Raw genomic sequence first — 17,989 nt, 5'->3', positions numbered from 1 at the left:
GCCCCACGCGCAAGGAGTGAGCCCCGTGAGGAGAGCCACCCAGTGCAAAAGAAAGTGCAGCCTGCCCAGGAATGGCACCACACACATGGAGAGCTGACACAGCAAGATGACACAACAAAAAGAAACACAGATTCCCAGTGCCGCTGATAAGGATAGAAGCGGTCACAGAAGAACACACAGCGAACGGACACAGAGAGCAGACAAGTGGGCGGGGGGGAAGGGGAGAGAAATAAAAAATATATATATATTTGACTGATGAAAGCAAGAGTTATAGTTATAACAGTGTATTGGGGATTGAATTGTGTCCTCCAACAAGGCATGTTCAGGACCCAAACCCTGATCCATTTGTAAATAGGATCTTTGAAGAAGTTATTAGCTAAGGTGAAGCCAAACTGAACGGACGCCGGCCCTGACCCAGTATGGCTGGAGTCCTTCAAAGCAAAGGAGACTGAGCAGGGAGAGAAGCCAGAGGGAAGCAGCGAGCAGCTCGGAGGTGTGGCCACAGGCCACGTAACAGCAGAGCCAGGGAGCCCCAGAGACGGCCGGATGACGGCTCGGAGGAAGCAAACACACAGCTTCCGAAGAGCCAATACCTTCCTGTTGTTAAGCCAACCCACCCTGTGGTATTTGTTTTAGCAGCTGGAAACTAAAACACATTGCCTGGTGGGGTTTTTTGTTTTTTTTTAATGTAGGAATTGTAATATAAAAAACAAGTATGAAAGGGGAGGAGCATAAAGGGACCTACATGGTGGTAAGATTTCTACATTCCAATTCAAGTGATAAAATATTGACTGTAAATAGACTGTAAGAAATTATGTGTGGGAGTGGATGTGGCTCAGCAGTTGAGTGCTGGCTTCCCACATACAAGGTCCCAGGTTCAATCCCTGCCCCCAGCACATAAAAAAAATTATGTATGTATCTTAAATTCTCTGGAACAACCAATAAATAATTATACAAAAAAAAGTCAAAATCATAAGTTAATTAAAATATTTTAAAAGTTCAAATAATTAAAAAGGAGGCAGAAAAGGGAAGAAAAGAGGAACAAAAAACAAACAATAAAATGGTAGCCCTAAATCCAAACATATTAATAGTTACAGGTGATGTGAATAGTCTAAACATAGCAATTACAACACAGAAATTGTCTGAGTGGATAAAATGCATGCCCAACTCTATGCTGTTGACAAGAAACTCACTTCAAATATAATGATATAAATAGATTAAGAGTAAATGATTAGAAAAATATTCAAACACTATTTGAAAGAAAGCAGGAGGTGCTGTGTTAATATCATACAAAGTAGACTTCAGAGCAAAGAAAATTACTGGGAATAAAGAGGACATGACACACTGGATCAATTAATCAAGAAGAACCTAACAGCAGATCTTCAAAATACATGCATTAAAAACCGACAGTACTGAAGTGAGAAATAGACAAATGCACAATTAACAGTTGGAGACATAATGCTCCTCTCTCAGAAATAGAACCAGGAGACAGAAAATCAACAAGGATAGAAAAGAACTGAAAATTATCATCAACTAGACCTCATTACATCCACAGCACACTGGAACCCAAGAATGGCCAGACACACGTTCTGCTCAAGAGCACATGGACCATTCACCAAAGGGACCCATACCCTGGCTCAAAAACACAAACTTTAATAAATATAAAATATAAAAATCTTACAAAGATTGTTTCCGGCATTAATGGAATTAAACTAGAAATAAATAACAGAAAGAAAGCAGGAATATCTCGAATCACTTGGAAATCACGCACCCCTGAAATAACACATTGGGGAGTGGATGTGGCTCAATCACTGGGGCACCTGCTTCTGCATAGGAGGTCCTGGCTTTGGTTTATGGTGCCTCCTAAAAAAATAAAATAAAATAAACAACAAGCAAAAGAAACAAGGGAAAAAAAACCCAACTCAGAGAAGCCGATGTGGCTCAGTGGTTGAGCACCGGCTTCCCACATAGAGGCGCCCCTTACCTCAGAAACAAAAAAAAGACCACACTGCCCTGAGGGCAGCAGGGGCTGTGAAATGCAACAGCTTCCCACCCAGCATGGCCATAAAAGAGAAAAAACCTTTCGAACTTCATAAAAATTAAAGACATTTGCCCTGTTGAGAGAATGTAAAGACAATCTACTGACTGGGAGGAAAACATCTGCAAAGCGCATATTTGAACAGGACTTGGATCCGGAATATGGAAAGAGCTCTCTGAAATTAGGGGGAAAACAGAACAATCCCATTCAAAGACGGGCAAAAGATGTGGACAGACCCTTGGCCAAAGCCGGACGTCCAGGCACCCAGCAGGCCCGGGACCGTGACAGCACGGTGACAGTGCGCCCGAAACGCCCTCGCTCAGGGAAGCGCACCCCGAAACTCCCCGGGACGAGGCCACACCCAGGGCAGCGGCGCGGCTCCTCCGCGGCCCCGGGACGGCTTAGGGTCTGGGGGCGGCGTCCGTGCCCCGGGGCGCTGGCAGCTGCGCCCGCACGAGAGCCGGCTGGACCGCGGAGGGCCCGGGCAGGGGCGCGGGCAGCGGGCGAAGCCGCTGGGTCCTGGGGGGGCAGCGCTTGACCGCGCCACGCGGTGCGGCGGGGACGGCCCGGGACCCCCCGCCTGTGCGCCCGCGAACCCGCGGCACCAGCCCGGGCACCCCTTCTGCGGGAGGGCGGGGGAGGGCGGAGGGGGGCAAAGTCCGCGCGGCCTCGGCAGAGCGAGGGGCGCGGGACCGGCCTCGGGCCGGTGGCCACGGGGGCAGGCGAGCTGGGGCAGGGGCCGGGGGGCAGGAGCTGGGGCAAGGGCCGGGGCAGGGGCCGGGGCAGGGGTTCCCTCCAGGCGCCCGCCCTCCCCCCTCTCCTGGCGGCTCCCGCCTCTGCCCTGGGGCGCCCCAGAGGTCGGAGGCCTGAGGGCGGGGTCCCTCCCTCCCCCCAGTCCCCCCCCCCCGCGGCGGCTCCGCGCTCAGCCCCGCCTGGCCTCAGTCTACCTGTCTGCGAGCGGGGGGTGGGCGCACAGGGCGCAGTGCGTGCCGCCCCGTGGACTCTGCCACCGCCCCGCCCGGACCCCGGCCGCGGTGGGCGGAGACGGGCCTGCTGGGAGGGGGGCAGGCGGGCGGGGCGGCCCGCAGGCGCCGGCCAGACCCGCGGACCAGACCCGCGGACCAGACCCGCGGACCAGACCCGCGGACCAGACCCGCGGACCAGACCCGCGGACCAGACCCGCGGACCAGACCCGCGGACGCGCGCCAGAGCGGGCTTCCTCGTCGGACGCGGCCGGCCGCGCGCAGGTGAGCGGGTCCGGGTGGGGGCGGCTGGGGGCGGCCAGGTCTCGGGGGTGGGGCTGTCCCGCCCGCCTGGGGAGCCCGGGGACCAGGCGGGGCGATCGGGGCGCCGAGGCCCTGGGGCGACGGAGGGCCCTGCCCGGTCCCCGGGTGTGCCTGGGCCCGCTGTGGGCTCGGCCGGGCCCCCTCGGCTCCAGGGCCGCGGGGTTGCGTGGACGCCCCGCGCGGTGCCCCTGAGGGCGGCCCGGAGCCCAGGGCTGGGAACCAGCTCCCTGGACGCTGGCCGAGGCATTCCTGAGGGGACACGGTCGGAAGCGCAGCCACGCGCCGGGGCGCCCCGCGGGGCCTGGCCCGCCTTCTGGAGGCGCGGGGCGGCGGGGAGCAGAGGGCGGCGGGAGCCCTCCGGCGGGCAGCGCTGGCCTCTGCCTGGCCTTTCTGGGCCGCCTCAGCTCAGCTAAAATGATTCAAAAATAAGATTAGAGACCTGTAAGGGGAAACCATCAAAGCACTGATGAAAAACTTTTAAAAAGACCTAAATAAATGGAAAGACGCCCAGCCTTCGTGGATTGGAAGACTCACTGCCGCGGTGATACTGCCTAAAGCGATCTCAGTTTACAGATTCAGCGCAACCCCTGTGCACGCCAGCAGGCTTTTTTTTTTTTTTTTAACGAAATGGAAAAGCAGATATTCAAATTCATATGGAAAGCAAGGGGCTCGTGAAAAGCCAAAACAATCTTGAAAAATAAAGAGGGTCACACTCCCTTATTTCAAACTCCTGCAAAGCTGCAGCAGTTGACAGTGTGTGCTGGCCTAGGACAGACACGTGGCCCATGGACAGGACTGGAGCCCAACTCAGTCCACACAGCCATGGCCAGCTGATTTCCACAAGGCTGACAAATTCAGTCAATCGGGAAAGAAGAGTCTCTTCAATAAATGGTGCTGGGAGAACTGGATCTCCATTTGCAAAAAAAAAAGAAGGACCCCTACCTCACACCATATGTAAAAATGAAACAAAATGACCAAAGGCCTAAATATAAGAATGAAAACTATAAAAACTCCTAGAAGAAAATGTGGGGAAGCATTTTCAGGACCTTGGGTTAAGTAAGCAATAGTTTCTGACTTTACACCAAAAGCATGAGCAAAGAAAAAAAGAAAAGATAAATAGGACTTATCAAAATTAAAAATTTTTGTACATCAAAGGATCTCATCATGAAAGTAAAAAGACAGGTCACGGAATGGGAGAAAATATTCAGAAGCCACATATCTGATAAGGGCTTAATATTCAGAATATGTAAAGAATATATATACACAACTCAAAAACAACCCAATTAAAAAAATATGGTCAGGGGTTTGAATAGATTTTTCTCCAAAAAAGATATTCAAGTAACTAGTAAGTACATAAAAAGATGCTCAACATCTTTAGCCATTAGAGGAATGCAAATTAAAACTACTGTGAGAGACCACTTCCTAGCCACCAGGATGGCTATGATCTAAAAAAACTGACAATATCAAGGGTTGGTAAGGAAGCAGAGAAATAGAACCCTTGTCCGTTGCTGGTGGGAAGATAAACAGTGTGATCTGCAGGGGACAGTTGGGCTGTTCCTCAGAGGTTAAACCTAGAATGACTGTATGACTTGGAATTCCACTCCTAGGTATATGCCCCCAAAAATTGAAAGCAGGGACTTGGACAGATGTTTGGACACCAAAATTCATCACAGCATCATTCATGGTAGCCAAAAGGTAGAAGCCACCACCCCAGTGTCCCTCAAAACAGACGATGGAGAGACAGTGTGGCCCATCCATACAACGGGATGTCAGCCGCAAAGAAACGGAGTTCTTACACACGCTACAGCACACCTGAACCTTGAAGATGTCGTGTCGCGTGAAATAAGCCAGACACATGACGACAGATGTTTATGACGCCTCTTATATGAAATACTTAGAATAAGCAAAGCCATAGAGACAGCAGAATAGTGGTGACGGGGGCGGGAGATGGAGAGTTATGGCTGAATGAGTGTGCATTCTTGTTTGGGATGATGACAATAGTCTGGAAATAGTTAATGGTGAGAGTTACACAGTTCTGTTAACATTCTTTAAAAATTTTTAATTTTAATTTTAATTAGAAAAGTTATGAGCTTACAAAACAATCGTGCATAGCTGGGCTCCTGCACGTCACCCACCACCAGCCCCTTGCGTTTGTTACAAATGATGAACGAATGTCATCACACTATTCCTGCTAACTATAGTCCATAGCTCACATGTGGTGTATTTTCCATAAGCCACCCTATTTTAACCCCATGTGCTAGTAAAGCACATTTGTTGTAGTTCATGAGAGAATGCTCTCGTATCTGCCGTTGACCACAGCCCACCTTCCACCCCGTGGCTCGCTGTGTTACGCAGCCCCTGCCTTGTACAGTCCATCCAAGTGCACACTCAGTGGCTCTTACTTTCATCACAGAGTTGTGCGGCCATCACCTAAAATGATTTTTAGGTTATGTATATTTTGACACAAAAATAAATTATTCTTTTAACAAATCAGATTAGAGAAATTTAAGGTTGGATTTTCAAGGATAAATTGGATCTTTGTTAAGAACCCGGAAATTCGGGGATGCCCCCGAGCCTCGTTCATTGGGCCCCACGATGTGCGTGGCTTGGGAGATCTAGACAGCCTAGCGGGCAAGAAGGAAAGCCCCCTGCAACCTGCCGGGGTCAGGGCTGTCGGAGAGGACACCTCCCCGGGAGGGGGCAGAGAGGGGCGGGGGGGGGTCCTGGCGAATGCAGAGCGACCTGCAGAGCTGGGCACACCCAGCCAGCCCCTGGCGGGGCAGGGGCAGCAGTGGGGAGAGCCCGGGGTGGGGTGGGCTCAGCCCGTCCCCCTGTGGGGGGCCCACAGAGGCTGCCCTGGACAGTGGCACAACAAGGGGCTCTCCCGGGCTCAGTGGCTGTGTCACGGGCTAGCCCGGCGCCTGCCCCGCGGCCCTGGCCTGGCCTGCCCAGCCCTGGCCACTGCGGCCACCCACTGGCCCGCCCGAGTGGGCAGCCCGAGCCCCAGGGAGGCTTCCGGGGCAGGTGGCGTCTGGGGAGGCCATGTCCGGAGGGAAGTCGGGTACAATGAGACCCCTGCTGCCCAGCCCGCAGGACCCCTCCCCATGGGGCTGCCCCGGAAGACGTGTGTCCTCACGGCCCTGCTGGGGGCTGCAGCCACCTCGGGCCTCGCTGCTCTCGTCCTCATGCTGGTGCAGGCCACCGACGTCCTCCTGCCCGCGGGCACCAAGGTGGGCCGGGCCGAGCGGGTGGCCGGGGCTGGCGGGCGCTGCCCCTGCTGACCCCGTGTCCCCGCAGTTCGGGCTCGTGTTTGACGCCGGCTCCTCCCACACGTCCCTCTTTGTGTACCGGTGGCCGGCGGACAAGGAGAACGACACGGGAGTGGTCAGCCAGGCCCTGGCCTGCCAGGCGGAAGGTCAGGGGGGCTGGGGCTCCCCCTGTGTGGGGAGGCTGGTGGTGCCCGGCCCCAGGCGTCGACCTAGCCTGCGTCCTCTTGGACCCTGACCCCTCCACCTGGCTCCCCATAAAGGAGGCGGCCAGGGAAACCAAGGGGACTTCGCGCCCCCAGTCCTGGGGCAGGAAGTCGGGGTCCGCTCGGTGCCCCCGGGGCTCGCGGCCTTGGAGTTAGGCTCCACCCTCTTGCCGTCATTTTAACTCCCCTCTGCAAGGGCGTTTCAAACCCGCCTGTGCTCAGGCTGGGGGCTCGGCAGCCCTGCCTTTCGGGGCCTCACGCCTGGCCCCTGCTGCTCTTGCAGGGCCTGGAATCTCCTCCTATGCCTCGGACCCCGCTCGGGCCGGCGAGAGCCTGCAGGGCTGCCTGGAGGAGGCGCTGGCGCTGATCCCCGCGGCCCAGCATCGGGAGACGCCCGTGTTCCTGGGGGCAACGGCAGGCATGAGGCTGCTCAGGTGGGGGCAGCCCCGGAGGGGGGGTGTGGCCGGCACCCCCAGTCGACTTAGCGCTCCCTCTTCCCAGCGTGAAGAACAGCTCCCAGGCTGAGCTCATCTTTGCCGCGGTGGCCCGGGCCCTGGGCCGGGCGCCGGTGGATTTTCGGGGTGCTGAGCTCCTGGCCGGGCAGGACGAGGGGGCTTTGGGCTGGATCACAATCAACTACGTGCTGCGGCTGCTGGTCACGGTGCGGGGCAGCCCGGGGCTGGGCCGGGGGCACGGGCCTGGGGGCTGGGGTCAGGGCTGGGGGCGCAGGGCTGGGGGTGCAGGGCTGGGGTTGCAGGGCTGGGGGTGTGGGGTTGGGGCTGGGGGTGCGGGGCTTGGGGTGTGGGGTCGGGGCTGGGGGTGCGGGGCTGGGGGTGTGCGGTTGGGGCTGGGGTTGCGGGGCTGGGGGTGTGGGGTCAGGGCTGGGCCTGGCTGGGGGCACGGAGCGGCTGAGCGCCCCTGTCTGTGCCAGTTCTCCTTCTCCGGAGCGTGGGTCCGCCCTGCAGACGCGTCGCTGGTGGGCGCCCTGGACATGGGGGGCGCCTCCACGCAGATCTCCTTCGTGCCTGGAGGCCCCATCCTGGACAAGAGCACGCAGGCCACGCTGCGCCTGTACGGCTCCGACTACAGCGTCTACACGCACAGCTACCTGTGCTTTGGGCGGGACCAGATGCTGAACCGGCTCCTGGCGGCGCTGGCACAGGTGGGCCCTGCCAGAGGGGGGAGGGGAGGGGAGGGGGATGTGGGGGGAAGCACCTGGGAGGGCAGGGGTGAAGGAGGGGGGGAGGGGGAGGGGAGGGAGAGAGGGGAGGGGGAGGGGGCGAGGTGGGGAGAGGAGGGAAGGGCCGGGACGGCGCCCCTCGCTCACACCCCCGCAGGGCCCCTCAGCGCCGCTCCGGCACCCCTGCTACCACCGCGGCTACCGGGGCTGGCTGGCGCCCCTGGCCGAGGCCCCCTGCGTCCGCGCCCCCGCGGGCCCCGCCGGGAACGTCTCGGTGGAGGGCACGGGGGACCCCGGGGCCTGCGTGGCCGCCATCCGGGGGCTCTTCAACTTCTCCAGCTGCGAGGGCCGCGTGGACTGCGCCTTCGAGGGGGTCTACCAGCCCCCCTTGCGGGGCCGTTTCTACGTGAGCGCCCGCGCCTCCCCCCGCCCCGCGCCCCCCGCCCCGCGCCCCGAGCCCCGAGCCCCCCGCCCCGCGCCCGCGCCCCCCGCCCCGCGCCCCGCGCCCCCCCGCTCCGAGCCCCGAGCCCCGCGCCCCGCGCCCCCCGCCCCGCGCCCCCCCGCCCCGCGCCCCGCGGGGGTGGGGGTGGGGGAGGGGGGTCTGTCCTGAGGCCCAGGGGAGCCTGGCCCAGTGGGCTGGGGGGCCGGGGACCTGCCGCAAGGAGGGCCGAGGCCCCCCTCCCCTCCCACTGTCCCCGCCCCCCTCTTCCCTCCTCACCCCTCCCCTCCTCCCTCCTCACTCCTCCCCCCTCCCCCTCCTCCGTCCTGCCTCCTCCCCCCTCCCCCTGCCCCCTCCCTCCTCACCCCCTCCTCTTCACCCCTCCTCCCTCAGGCCTTCTCCAACTTCTACTACACCTTCCACTTTTTGAACCTCACCTCCGGGCAGACGCTGCGCACAGCTAATGCCACTGTCTGGGAATTCTGCCAGAGGCCCTGGGAGCTGGTGAGCGGGCACTGACCCCGCCCCGCCCCCGCCCGGCCCCCCAGGCCCCCCTCCCCGGTGCACCTGGGCAGGTGGGCGGAGACTGTGTCCCGTGGTTCTACCCCACTAGGGATGGGGGAGCTGGGAGGGAGGGAGGCCGGGGCCTGGCACCCCCCCCCCCCCACCCATCTGCAGCCCCCAAGGGGCCGCCCTAGCCTGGGCCTCAGCAGTGCGCCCGGTGACTGGAGCCTCTCGGGCCTCGGCCTCTCGGGCCAGGTGGTGGCCAGCTACCCCGGGCAGGAGCGCTGGCTGCGGGACTACTGCGCCTCGGGGCTCTACATCCTCACGCTGCTGCTCGAGGGCTACGGGTTCGACCAGGACACCTGGTCTGGCATCGAGTTCCGCCAGCAGGTGATGGTCTCCCCCGGGGCCTCGGCTGGGCCAGGGCCAGGCGGCCGCCTGCAGCCTGACCGGGCCGTGCGTCCCTCAGGCTGGCGGGACCGACGTGGGCTGGACGCTGGGCTACATGCTGAACCTGACCAGCATGATCCCAGCCGAGGCCCCGGCCCGGTGGCGGGCAGCGAGCCACGGCGTCTGGACAGCAGGCGTCGTCTTTGTGGCACTGACCCTCGTGACAATCCTTGGGACAGCTGCAGCCCAGCTCCTCTGGCCCCAGGCCTAGGCCACACCCACTCCCCGGCCCAGTGCCGCCTTGCTGTGTGGGCTCCAGCCCAGGGTCAGCCTCGAGCCGCGGCAGTGGCCAGGCCCGCTCGGGGACCCTCGCCATTCCCCCGAGGTTCCCCAGAGCAGAGCCGCGCCTGCCACGGAACGGGGGCTAGGCCGCTTGGAGCAAGGGGCCCGTGCTCCGTGCCAGCCCGTGGGCGCCCATGTGTGACCCGGCCCGTCATGGCCCTCAGATCCTCAGTGGTGGCCGTGGGGCCTTGTGTGGACACAGCCTGGACGCTGAGCTGGGGCAGGCGGGGGCGCTGGGGACACCCCGGCTGAGCAGAGAGGTGCACCTGCCAGGCACAGCTCGGGCTGCGTCGTCACACCCGGTGCGCACCAGCCGCCCGCAGCGAGGGGGCATCTGGGCTGAGCTGGAACCTGCCCTTGGTCCAGTGGGGTCTGGCTGGACCTGTGACCACGGGCTGACCTGAGGCATGGGAGAAGCCCAGGGTGTGGGGCAGTGGCGGGACCACCCTGGCACCCGTGCCGCCCGTGGGCTGTCTCGAGGCCTCCTGGTCCTGGCACCCCTGCCCCCCGTGCCCTCCCAGGCCCCCCAGGGCAGTGGGGCCTCTGCCGGGCACGGGCAGCACTGGTGGGCTGGGCACGGAGGGCCTGGGGAAGCCGCAGCGGCTGTGGGTGACGGTGAGCCGGGGCTCCCGGCTCTTCCTCCTGTGACCTGCCAGGAGGCCGAGTGGCCCCAGTGCCCCCAACGTGGATGCCAGGCTCCAGCCCCTTCTCCCCAGTCCCAAGCCGAGTGCATGGATGACGGTGGGAGAACATTGTTTTTATTAAAGGGCTTCTTGCCATGGGATTTCTCAAGGCTCGTTTCCCAGCTGGGACCCCCGGGTGGGCTGGGGATGGATCCAAGGAGGCTGCACGTGGTGGGGTGGGAGCCCCTGGGGTGTCAGCGCCTGTGGCCAGGTCTGGCCTCCTCGCTGCCAGCGGGGGCCACGAAGCATTTCGGGAAAACGCCCATGCGGCCCTCACGGGGCCCTCCAGCCACGCCTGGTCCACTGCAGGGGGAGGGGGTCTCCTGACCCAGGCGTCGCAGGATGTGCGCTCCCCTCGGCGGGCTCTGTGCCCCGGGCAGCCCCCAGTGCCCCCTGCAGCCTGGCAGCCCCAGCAGTGAGGTGGGAGGCAGCCCCTGCGCCTTTACACGGCACATCCAGGACGTGTCCCTGCTGGTACTCCAGGTCCTCGGGCCCCTGGGCCGAGCAGCCGTGCTGGGCCACCCCTGGTAGAGCACGGGCCGGCCCCTGGCCCCTGCAGCAGGAGCGCAGCACTGCAGGGCAGCCGGGCACTGCGAGGGCACGGGGTCTGCCCACCCAAGACTCCCCTGGCCCAGGAACCCCCCAACCTAGGAGCCCACCTGGCCCGGGGACCCCCAACCTGAGAGCCCGCCTGGCCCGGGGACCTGACCTGGGAACCCGCCCTGGGGTCGGCTCAGCTCACCCGGCCCTGAAGCCGCAGCCCCCCAGGGCCATCAGCCGCCTCCTGCCAAGCCCCCTGAAGGGAGTCCTCCCCCAGAATGGGGACCCAGCGCCCCTCCTGGCTGGCGGGAAGAAAGCTGCGGAGAGGCTGCTCAGGGCGCCACAGGGCGCCCACTGCCGGGGACGGGCCAGGGCAGCAGTGCCTCGCTGGACAGTGCCTCGCCCGACAGTGCTGGCCTTTCTTCCTGCAGCCACCCTGTACTGGGCCCTGGCCGGGGCTGGGGAGGCCGGTGGCGCCGGTGCCAGCCTCACTCAGAGCTTCCCGGCTCGGGGCTCCCCCAGCGCATCCCCCCGCTCAGAGCCCCCCCCAGCGCATCCCCCCCGCCCAGAGCTCCCCAGCGCAGCATCCCCCCCGCTCAGAGCCCCCCAGCGCATCCCCCCCGCTCGGAGCCCCCCCCAGCACATCCCCCCGCTCGGAGCCCCCCCAGCGCAGCATCCCCCCCGCTCGGAGCCCCCCAGCACATCCCCCCCACTCGGAGCCCCCCCAGCGCAGCATCCCCCCCGCTTGGAGCCCCCCAGCACATCCCCCCCGCTCGGAGCCCCCCCAGCGCAGCATCCCCCCCGCTCGGAGCCCCCCCAGCGCATCCCCCCCGCTCGGAGCCCCCCAGCGCACCCCCCCTGCTTGGAGCCCCCCCAGCACATCGCCCCTGCTCCGGCTCGGAGCCCCCCAGCGCATCCCCCCACTCGGAACCGCCCCCTGCGTCCTCTGTCCTCTCTCTCCCCACCCCTCCCCAGATGAGCAGCTCAGGCCCCCAGCGCGCGGCCCCTGCCCCAGGGCGGGCTCCTGCCCTGGTCTGCTCCCAGCCGCCACCATCTCCGCCGCCCCTCCCTGGGTGCCCCCGCCCCTGCACTGGCCTCTTCCCCTCAGGCTTCCATGTGGGACCCTGAGCTTCGGCCTCTGCTCTCCTCCCTGTGGGGGGCTCCCTGCAGCCCAGGCGCCGCCCCCCTTGAGACTTACCCCTGGGGCAGGGCCCCAGTTCCCGCCCAGCCCTGCTGCCCCATTGCTCCAGCTTTCAGGGGAAACCTACTGACCCAGACCCCGTCAGGGTGGACACGCCTCTGCCCACTGACCCCCACGGGCGCGGGGGTGCAGCTAGGGACAGTGGGGACGGGCAGGGGTGTGGGGGAGCAGCCGGGGGAGCGGTGGAGGGTGGAGGGCTTTCCCGGTCCACCTGGGCTGTGCGTGCTGGGCCTGCAGGGGCAGAGCTTGGCTCAGCAGGGCCCGCGGGCCGGGCAGGTCGGCTCCGCGTCTGGCCCTCAGGGTCACGGTGAAGGCCGTGCACGGCGACGGTCTCCAGGGGCTCGGAGTCGCCCGCTGCCGGGTGCTGAACCAGGCAGAGAGGGAGGGTGGGACCCCAGAGCCCCAGCTCTCAGGGCGGGGGCGGGGGCCGAGGCTGTACGTGGCCAGCCGGGTCCTGGGCTGCTCCGAGAGGGGCTTGCACGGGGCCTCTGTCCCTGCGCAGGGCTGTGCTGACCGCACCCCAGCCCTGAGCTGCTGCTCCTGAACGGCTGGGGGAGCCCCCACCATGAGTGGGTGCCCCTGACCCCGGCACCTGCGGGGCCCTCCATGGGGGGCTCAGCCCCTCAGCCGCCGGCAGCCCTGCAGAGGGGGGGGCGGGAAGGGCTCCAGCAGCTCTTCCGCAGCATGGGGGCCAGCTGGCCACTTCCTCCAGACCCCTGCCTGGGCTCCCACAGCCGCTCTGCACTGCACCCCTTGCCCGCCCAGGGCCCACTCGCCTGGAGGAACCTGCTGGGGGCGTGCTCCAGGGGGAGCCTCTGAAGGGAAGCCAGGTGCGCTGTCAGCGCTGCCAGGGGCCTGGGGCGGGGCCTGGGACGTGGGGGCCTGGGGCTGCATGTGGGAGGCTGGAGATGAGGGCCCAGCGCCTGGGCATGCGGGCTGGCCCAATGCGCGGAGGGGGCGGAGCCACAGCTGCCCGGGCCCCCAGGTGGCCCCTCCCTGCTCCCACCCGGGCTCGGGGAGCACGAGGCCCGGCCCTCAGCGAGGGGGCGCCTGGGGGGTTTGCTGTCTTGGAGCCAGGCGGCCCCCAGCCTCGGTGCTGCCCACAGCGTGGGGAGAGCAGGGAGCGCGGCCTCTGAGACCAGCGTGGGTGGTGGTCACGGCGGCCCTTAGGCCAGGAACAGTTTGAGGGAATTTAATTTGGCATAATCTGTAAGGTGATGTTCTGTTATTAAGGATTTTCTGTTAAACTTGGGTCAAGTGAACGTTAATGAGGAAAAGCAGCGGCTGTGGATTCCGGCGCTGTCCTGTGATGACGGTGCGGTTCGGCCGCGTCTGTGTGCGCAGGAGACACCCTTTTAGTCCCTGCCTTCCCCAGGCACCCGAAGCTTCCGGGGAGCCCTGGGGCCAGGGCTGAGAGCGTGAGCTGGGGCCGAGGGGCACACCAGGGGCGTGGGCCAAGCCAGGCCCTAGGACGCCGGCGGGCGCTGCCCCCCCCCCCCCGACCTGGCCCCGTTCCCGGGCAGAGGACGAGTACCCGCAGGGCTGGCGCCGGGGGCCGAGCCAGGGCCGCTGGGGCCTCAGAGCCCTGGACGCCCACCTGCCTCCCGCCCTGGTGACGGGCTTGGAGGAGACACGGATGGGGGGCCCCGGGGCCTCTGCGCGAGCGCGGCTGGCGGGGTGCCGGGACGGCCTGCGTCTGCTCGTCCAGCCACCTGGCGTCCCAGCACCGCAGCCTTTGGACAGAGTCCAGGCTCCGGGCCCTCCCGCCGGCGGTGAGGCGGCCCGGCACCTGCCTAAGCCACCTGCTCCGGCCCCGCGGCTCCTGGCTGCGCCCCGGAGGGAGGTCCCCAGCCCTGCAGCCCTTGCCCGGCCAGCCCCACCCAGGCTCACCCACCTGCCTGTGGGAGAGGACGGGTGCACGGCCGCCAGCCTGCCTCGGCCCATCGCGGCCGCCCTCTGCACCTGCAGGGGTCTCGGGGCTGGCGGGGGGGCTGGCGCTGCGGGGTCCTGTGACACGGGCCCTGGGGGCGGGGAGGCCTCGTTCTCCCTGGCCGGGTGTTCCGGTGAAGGTGGGCCTGAGCTGAGGCGAGCCTGGCTCGGGTTTGGGTCTTGCTCTGCCCCCAGCCCCTGGCGGTTCAGTGCAGACCCCCTTCCCTTCACCGAGGGCTGCGTCACGTCTTAACTCCCTCTAAGGTGACCACCTGGTGGGGGGCAGTGGAGGACAGCGGGGCCAGCTCGGAGGGTGCCCGGCCCGCCCACCTCCTGGACCCCTGCAGCCCCTGCCCCCTCACACCCACCCTGACCCCTGTACCCCCTGTACCCCCTGCTCCCCCGCCTGCCCTCACCCTGACTCCTGCACCCCTGTGCTCCCTGCCCCCAGCCCACACCCACCCTGACCCCTGACCCCTGCTCCCAGCCGGCACACCCACCCGGGCTTAGCTCCTCAGGCTAAGTGCCTTTTCCAGAAGGGGAGTCAGCCACAGGGCCCTGCGTGCAAAACCCAGAGCAGCATCTCTGTCTTCCCAGGGCCCCCGCCTGCCCTTTTGGGCAAGCTGCTTCCCAAGCCTCGTCTTGGGGTGTGTGGGGGGGCAGGCCCGTCCTTCCGTTCCCTCGCCTTGGGCGCAGGAGGCCTTACCGCGGCCCTGCCCAGGAAGTCCAGGGCTCCAGCCGCTCCAGGTGCCTCCGGTGGGGCCAGAACACCTCGCTGCCCGGGACGCAGGAGGGTCTGAGCCTGGGGCAGAAGAGCCCTCGTTCCAGGGGTTCTGGAAGTCCCCGCTCTGCCCCCAAACACGCCCTGAAGTTCCTTCGTCCCGTGGGGGCATTGGGGGGCTGAGAGCTGGACGTGAGCCTCAAGCCACAGGCCCCGCGTCCCCCTGGGCCCACCGAGTGTGCGGGGTGGGGCCAGCCTCCACTCCCCCACCTGCTGCCCTCACCTGCACCTGCTCCAGGGCAGTGTCCAGGGCTGTGCAGACCGCCCGCCCCGGCCCAGCATCCCCTCATCCCGTGGGTGCTCCCCCCCACCCCTGCCCCCCAGGCAGGGCCCCCCGGGCTGATGGGAGGGTCAGAGGCTGCCCAGCAGGGCCTCTGCTTCCTGCGTGCGGCTCTGTGTGGGGGCAGGCGCTGTGCCCGTCCCGGGCAGGGCAGGGGCCCCTCAGCTCCACATGCTGCGCCCTGGGGCCGCTGCGCCTCAGTTCCGCCCCCACCCCCGCATCTGTAGAAACGGCCCCATCACGCCACCCAGCTACTGCAGACTGCACAAGCGGCGGGACACTCAAGAGCGTGGCCTGCCCCGCGCTGGCCTCTGGCCAGCAGGTGTCCCTCCTCACTGTGAGGCCGTCGCGGGGCAGGGGGAGGTGGTGGAGTGCTGCAGGGGCGCGGGGCTGTTGGGGGGCGCGGGCCTCTGTGCTCACCAGTCCAGCTGGAAGTTGGCCACTCCTTGTTGGAAGAAGCCGACAGCCAGGCAGGGGTCTTTGGTCACCGCCTGGTCAAAGGCCTGGGGACAAAATGCCCATGAAACGCCAAGGCCCACAACCTTCTTCCCTGCTCACAGCCGAGTCTGGGCAGGTGGCTGGTGACAGGGCCTCCGAGCTCCACGCAAGCGCTGCCCGCCGCGCCTCCTGCGCCGGCCCAGGCTGGGGTCCCGTGTCTGGGCCGGCCCCGTGCCTGGCCCAGAGGCCAAGGCCGTATTGGAAGTCAATTTGTTTACCATGTGGACAAAGGAGAAAAGCTAGAAGGAAACACACCAGTGTGTTAATAAACAGATATTTCTGGGGTGTGGCATTAAGCAGATTTTTGCCCTTTTTAATATTTGATTTTTGTTAGTTCACATGAAGAACACATTATTTGAGTATTAGAAGCAGAAAGAATAACAACAAAAAGGCTTAGTGTGATAGCTTGCTGTGTGTAAAGCACAACTCTTCCTAAAACCAGACTCAGGAAACAGGCTGACTTGTGCTAAGGAGGACAGCAGTCATCAGTTAAATGCTTGCACAGGCAGGTGCCAGGCGGGGCAACGTGGCGATGCTCCAGCCCACTGGGCAGAGTCGGGGCTGGATGGGGAAGTGAGTTCAAGCAAGTCTGGAGTCTCAGTGCCTGAGCACAGGCAGGCAGGGGCGACAGTGACACAGGTCAAGTCCCAGGCACAGAAGCAGCAGACCCCCCCCCCCCTACTGCACTCCGCAGACCCCGCCTCTGTGTATGGAAGCTGCTCGACTGCTTTTTGAATCTCCATACTTCTAACCACATGCCCAAGCCACTGTTTCCTGATTTCGTCTACGAGAGCCGACACTTCCTGTCTCCAGGTCAAGCTAGAGGACACTGTGCTCTGCTCCTCCTCCAACCTGAGCCCGTTGGCGCTCCCTCTGGTTGAACTGCAGTTTGATGATGGGCTGGGTCTGCCTCTCAGGCTGCTGCTCCGCTTCCTGCACAGCCTTTTTAAATGGGAATTTTGACTGAGATGAGTGTAGCTCTACATGCAATTGTAAGAAAAGACAGAGGCTCCCTGGACACTTTGTCCAGGTTCCTCCAATGATGACATGTTGTAAAACTAGCTCACTACACTGTCCCGTAACTTTTCACTCTCTCCGTTTGCTTAGTTTCCCAGGGAGTTGTCGCTGATCTCTGGACTTCTCTGTGGAAGGAACCTGCTTCCACGGAGGGGCCGCGGGAGGCTCTGTTGCTCGTGGCCCTGCACCCTGACAAACGCGGCACATTGGTGAAAACAGCATCTATGGAGGCAGAGGGTGTTCTGGGCGGTGGCGGTGCCTCTGAGCCCTCCTGAGCACCGCTCCTCTAGGGACACGGGTCAGCAGGGGTCAGCATGTGCCCAGATCCGGGGTCTGGGCACCAAGGTCACAGCTTGTCTCCTCACCAGCCACCCAGCCACATGCTCCTAGTCCTCTGGCCCCAAACCCTAAACCTCTGGGGGCAAGCGAGCCCCTCTGTGGGCCAGGTCCAGCCTCAAGCCTATGTCCAGGTGTGTCCTGACCTTCGTGGTGGGCACCTGCAGACGAGTCGTGCCTCACCTTTCTCTCTGTTTCCCCTGGCCTCAGAGCCCAGCAGGAGCCCAGGGGAGGCAGTGAAGGAGCCCGGGACCCCCTTTCCTGGCCCTGAGCCTGTTCCAGGGGGGAGTGCCAGCCCACCCAGGGCATTCACTGAGGGCAGTGTCCCAATCCCAGGGGGAAAGGGCAGGGGTCCTGGGCTTCACCCCTGCCCCAGGGCCTTGCTCCCGGCCCTCTCAATGACCCTGTTGCACACGGCAGCGACAAAGGCCAGAGGACAGCCTCTCCAGGGGCGGGTGTCGGTGCCAACCCCGGGGGCGCCGGTCGTCAGCCCCTGGGCTCACCCGCAGCGCGGCCTCGGGGTCCCGGGCCAGCAGGTGCACGCGCCCCACGTCGAAGCACATCCTGGCGGGCGGTTCCGGGAAGTCCGAGAAGAGACGCAGGGCGCAGCCCCGTCCCCGCGCTCCACGGCCTGCGCGCCCTGGTGCCCGCCGCCCAGGAGGTCCCCGAGAGGCCGGCGGCGCGCACCTGGGGCGCACCTGCGGGCGCAGACCTCGCGAATCGGGCGGAGGGGAGCGCGCCGGCGGCCGGAGGCCCGCGAGGGTCCAGGGGTGGCCCGGGGCGCGGCCGCGTACCGCGAAGGGGGCCTGAGGTCCAGGGCGCGCGCCGGGGCGTGGGGTCCCTTCGGGGCGCGGACGGGGACGCCAGGTTCCCGCGCCTCCTACCGGCCGGCCCCGCCGTCCCCGGTTGGCCCCGCCCCGGCCGGCCCCGCCCCTCCCGATTCGGCTCCGCCCTTCCAGGCCGGCCCCGCCCTCTCGGTTAGGCTCCGCCCCACCATGTGGCCCCGCCTCCGCCGGACTTCCGCGGAGTCCTCTGAGCGCTCCCGCTGTCCAATGGCGCCCCCTGGCGGCGGC

The 17,989-nt window shown here is 64.4% G+C and overlaps 2 protein-coding genes across 4 annotated transcripts; one reads left to right on the top strand and one right to left on the bottom strand.

Annotated features, from left to right (window-relative positions):
* Nucleotides 1–3,153: 3,153 nt before the first annotated feature.
* Nucleotides 3,154–10,435, top strand: ENTPD8 (ectonucleoside triphosphate diphosphohydrolase 8). 3 transcript variants are annotated; one of them, XM_058302787.2, is made up of 10 exons: nt 3,154–3,285; nt 6,411–6,554; nt 6,622–6,739; nt 7,080–7,230; nt 7,298–7,457; nt 7,728–7,958; nt 8,134–8,382; nt 8,809–8,919; nt 9,175–9,309; nt 9,389–10,435. In XM_058302787.2, the coding sequence occupies exons 2-10, from the start codon at nt 6,429–6,431 to the stop codon at nt 9,578–9,580; spliced, it is 1,473 nt and encodes a 490-aa protein (XP_058158770.1). In that variant the 5' UTR covers nt 3,154–3,285; nt 6,411–6,428; the 3' UTR covers nt 9,581–10,435. The 3 variants fall into 3 exon arrangements, with proteins under 3 accessions (XP_058158770.1, XP_058158771.1, XP_071073240.1); XM_071217139.1 differs by having other exon boundaries at nt 3,178–3,285; nt 6,418–6,554; XM_058302788.2 differs by lacking the exon at nt 8,134–8,382.
* On the bottom strand, nt 10,359–17,913 carry NOXA1 (NADPH oxidase activator 1). The gene is given in 12 exon segments (XM_058301398.1): nt 10,359–10,611; nt 10,614–10,654; nt 10,783–10,858; nt 10,861–10,906; nt 11,077–11,228; nt 12,225–12,391; nt 12,393–12,439; nt 12,595–12,667; nt 15,486–15,568; nt 17,420–17,523; nt 17,526–17,796; nt 17,887–17,913. Coding segments are annotated over 12 exon segments (1,170 nt in total). The 3' UTR covers nt 10,359–10,528.
* Between the last annotated feature and the right edge of the window lie 76 nt (nt 17,914–17,989).

The sequence above is a fragment of the Dasypus novemcinctus genome, chromosome 8 (assembly GCF_030445035.2).
Source record: "Dasypus novemcinctus isolate mDasNov1 chromosome 8, mDasNov1.1.hap2, whole genome shotgun sequence".
In the NCBI taxonomy this organism is placed as follows: domain Eukaryota; kingdom Metazoa; phylum Chordata; class Mammalia; order Cingulata; family Dasypodidae; genus Dasypus; species Dasypus novemcinctus.
This window is presented reverse-complemented; position numbering and strand designations above follow the sequence as displayed.

Bases quoted from the DNA above. Each gene is read 5' to 3' on its own strand.
- ENTPD8 (XM_058302787.2), top strand. From the start codon at position 6,429: ATGGGGCTGCCCCGGAAGACGTGTGTCCTCACGGCCCTGCTGGGGGCT. The intron at 8,383-8,808 runs GTGAGCGCCCGC...CTCCTCCCTCAG, and splicing joins CCTTGCGGGGCCGTTTCTAC to GCCTTCTCCAACTTCTACTA. The intron at 9,310-9,388 runs GTGATGGTCTCC...TGCGTCCCTCAG, and splicing joins GCATCGAGTTCCGCCAGCAG to GCTGGCGGGACCGACGTGGG.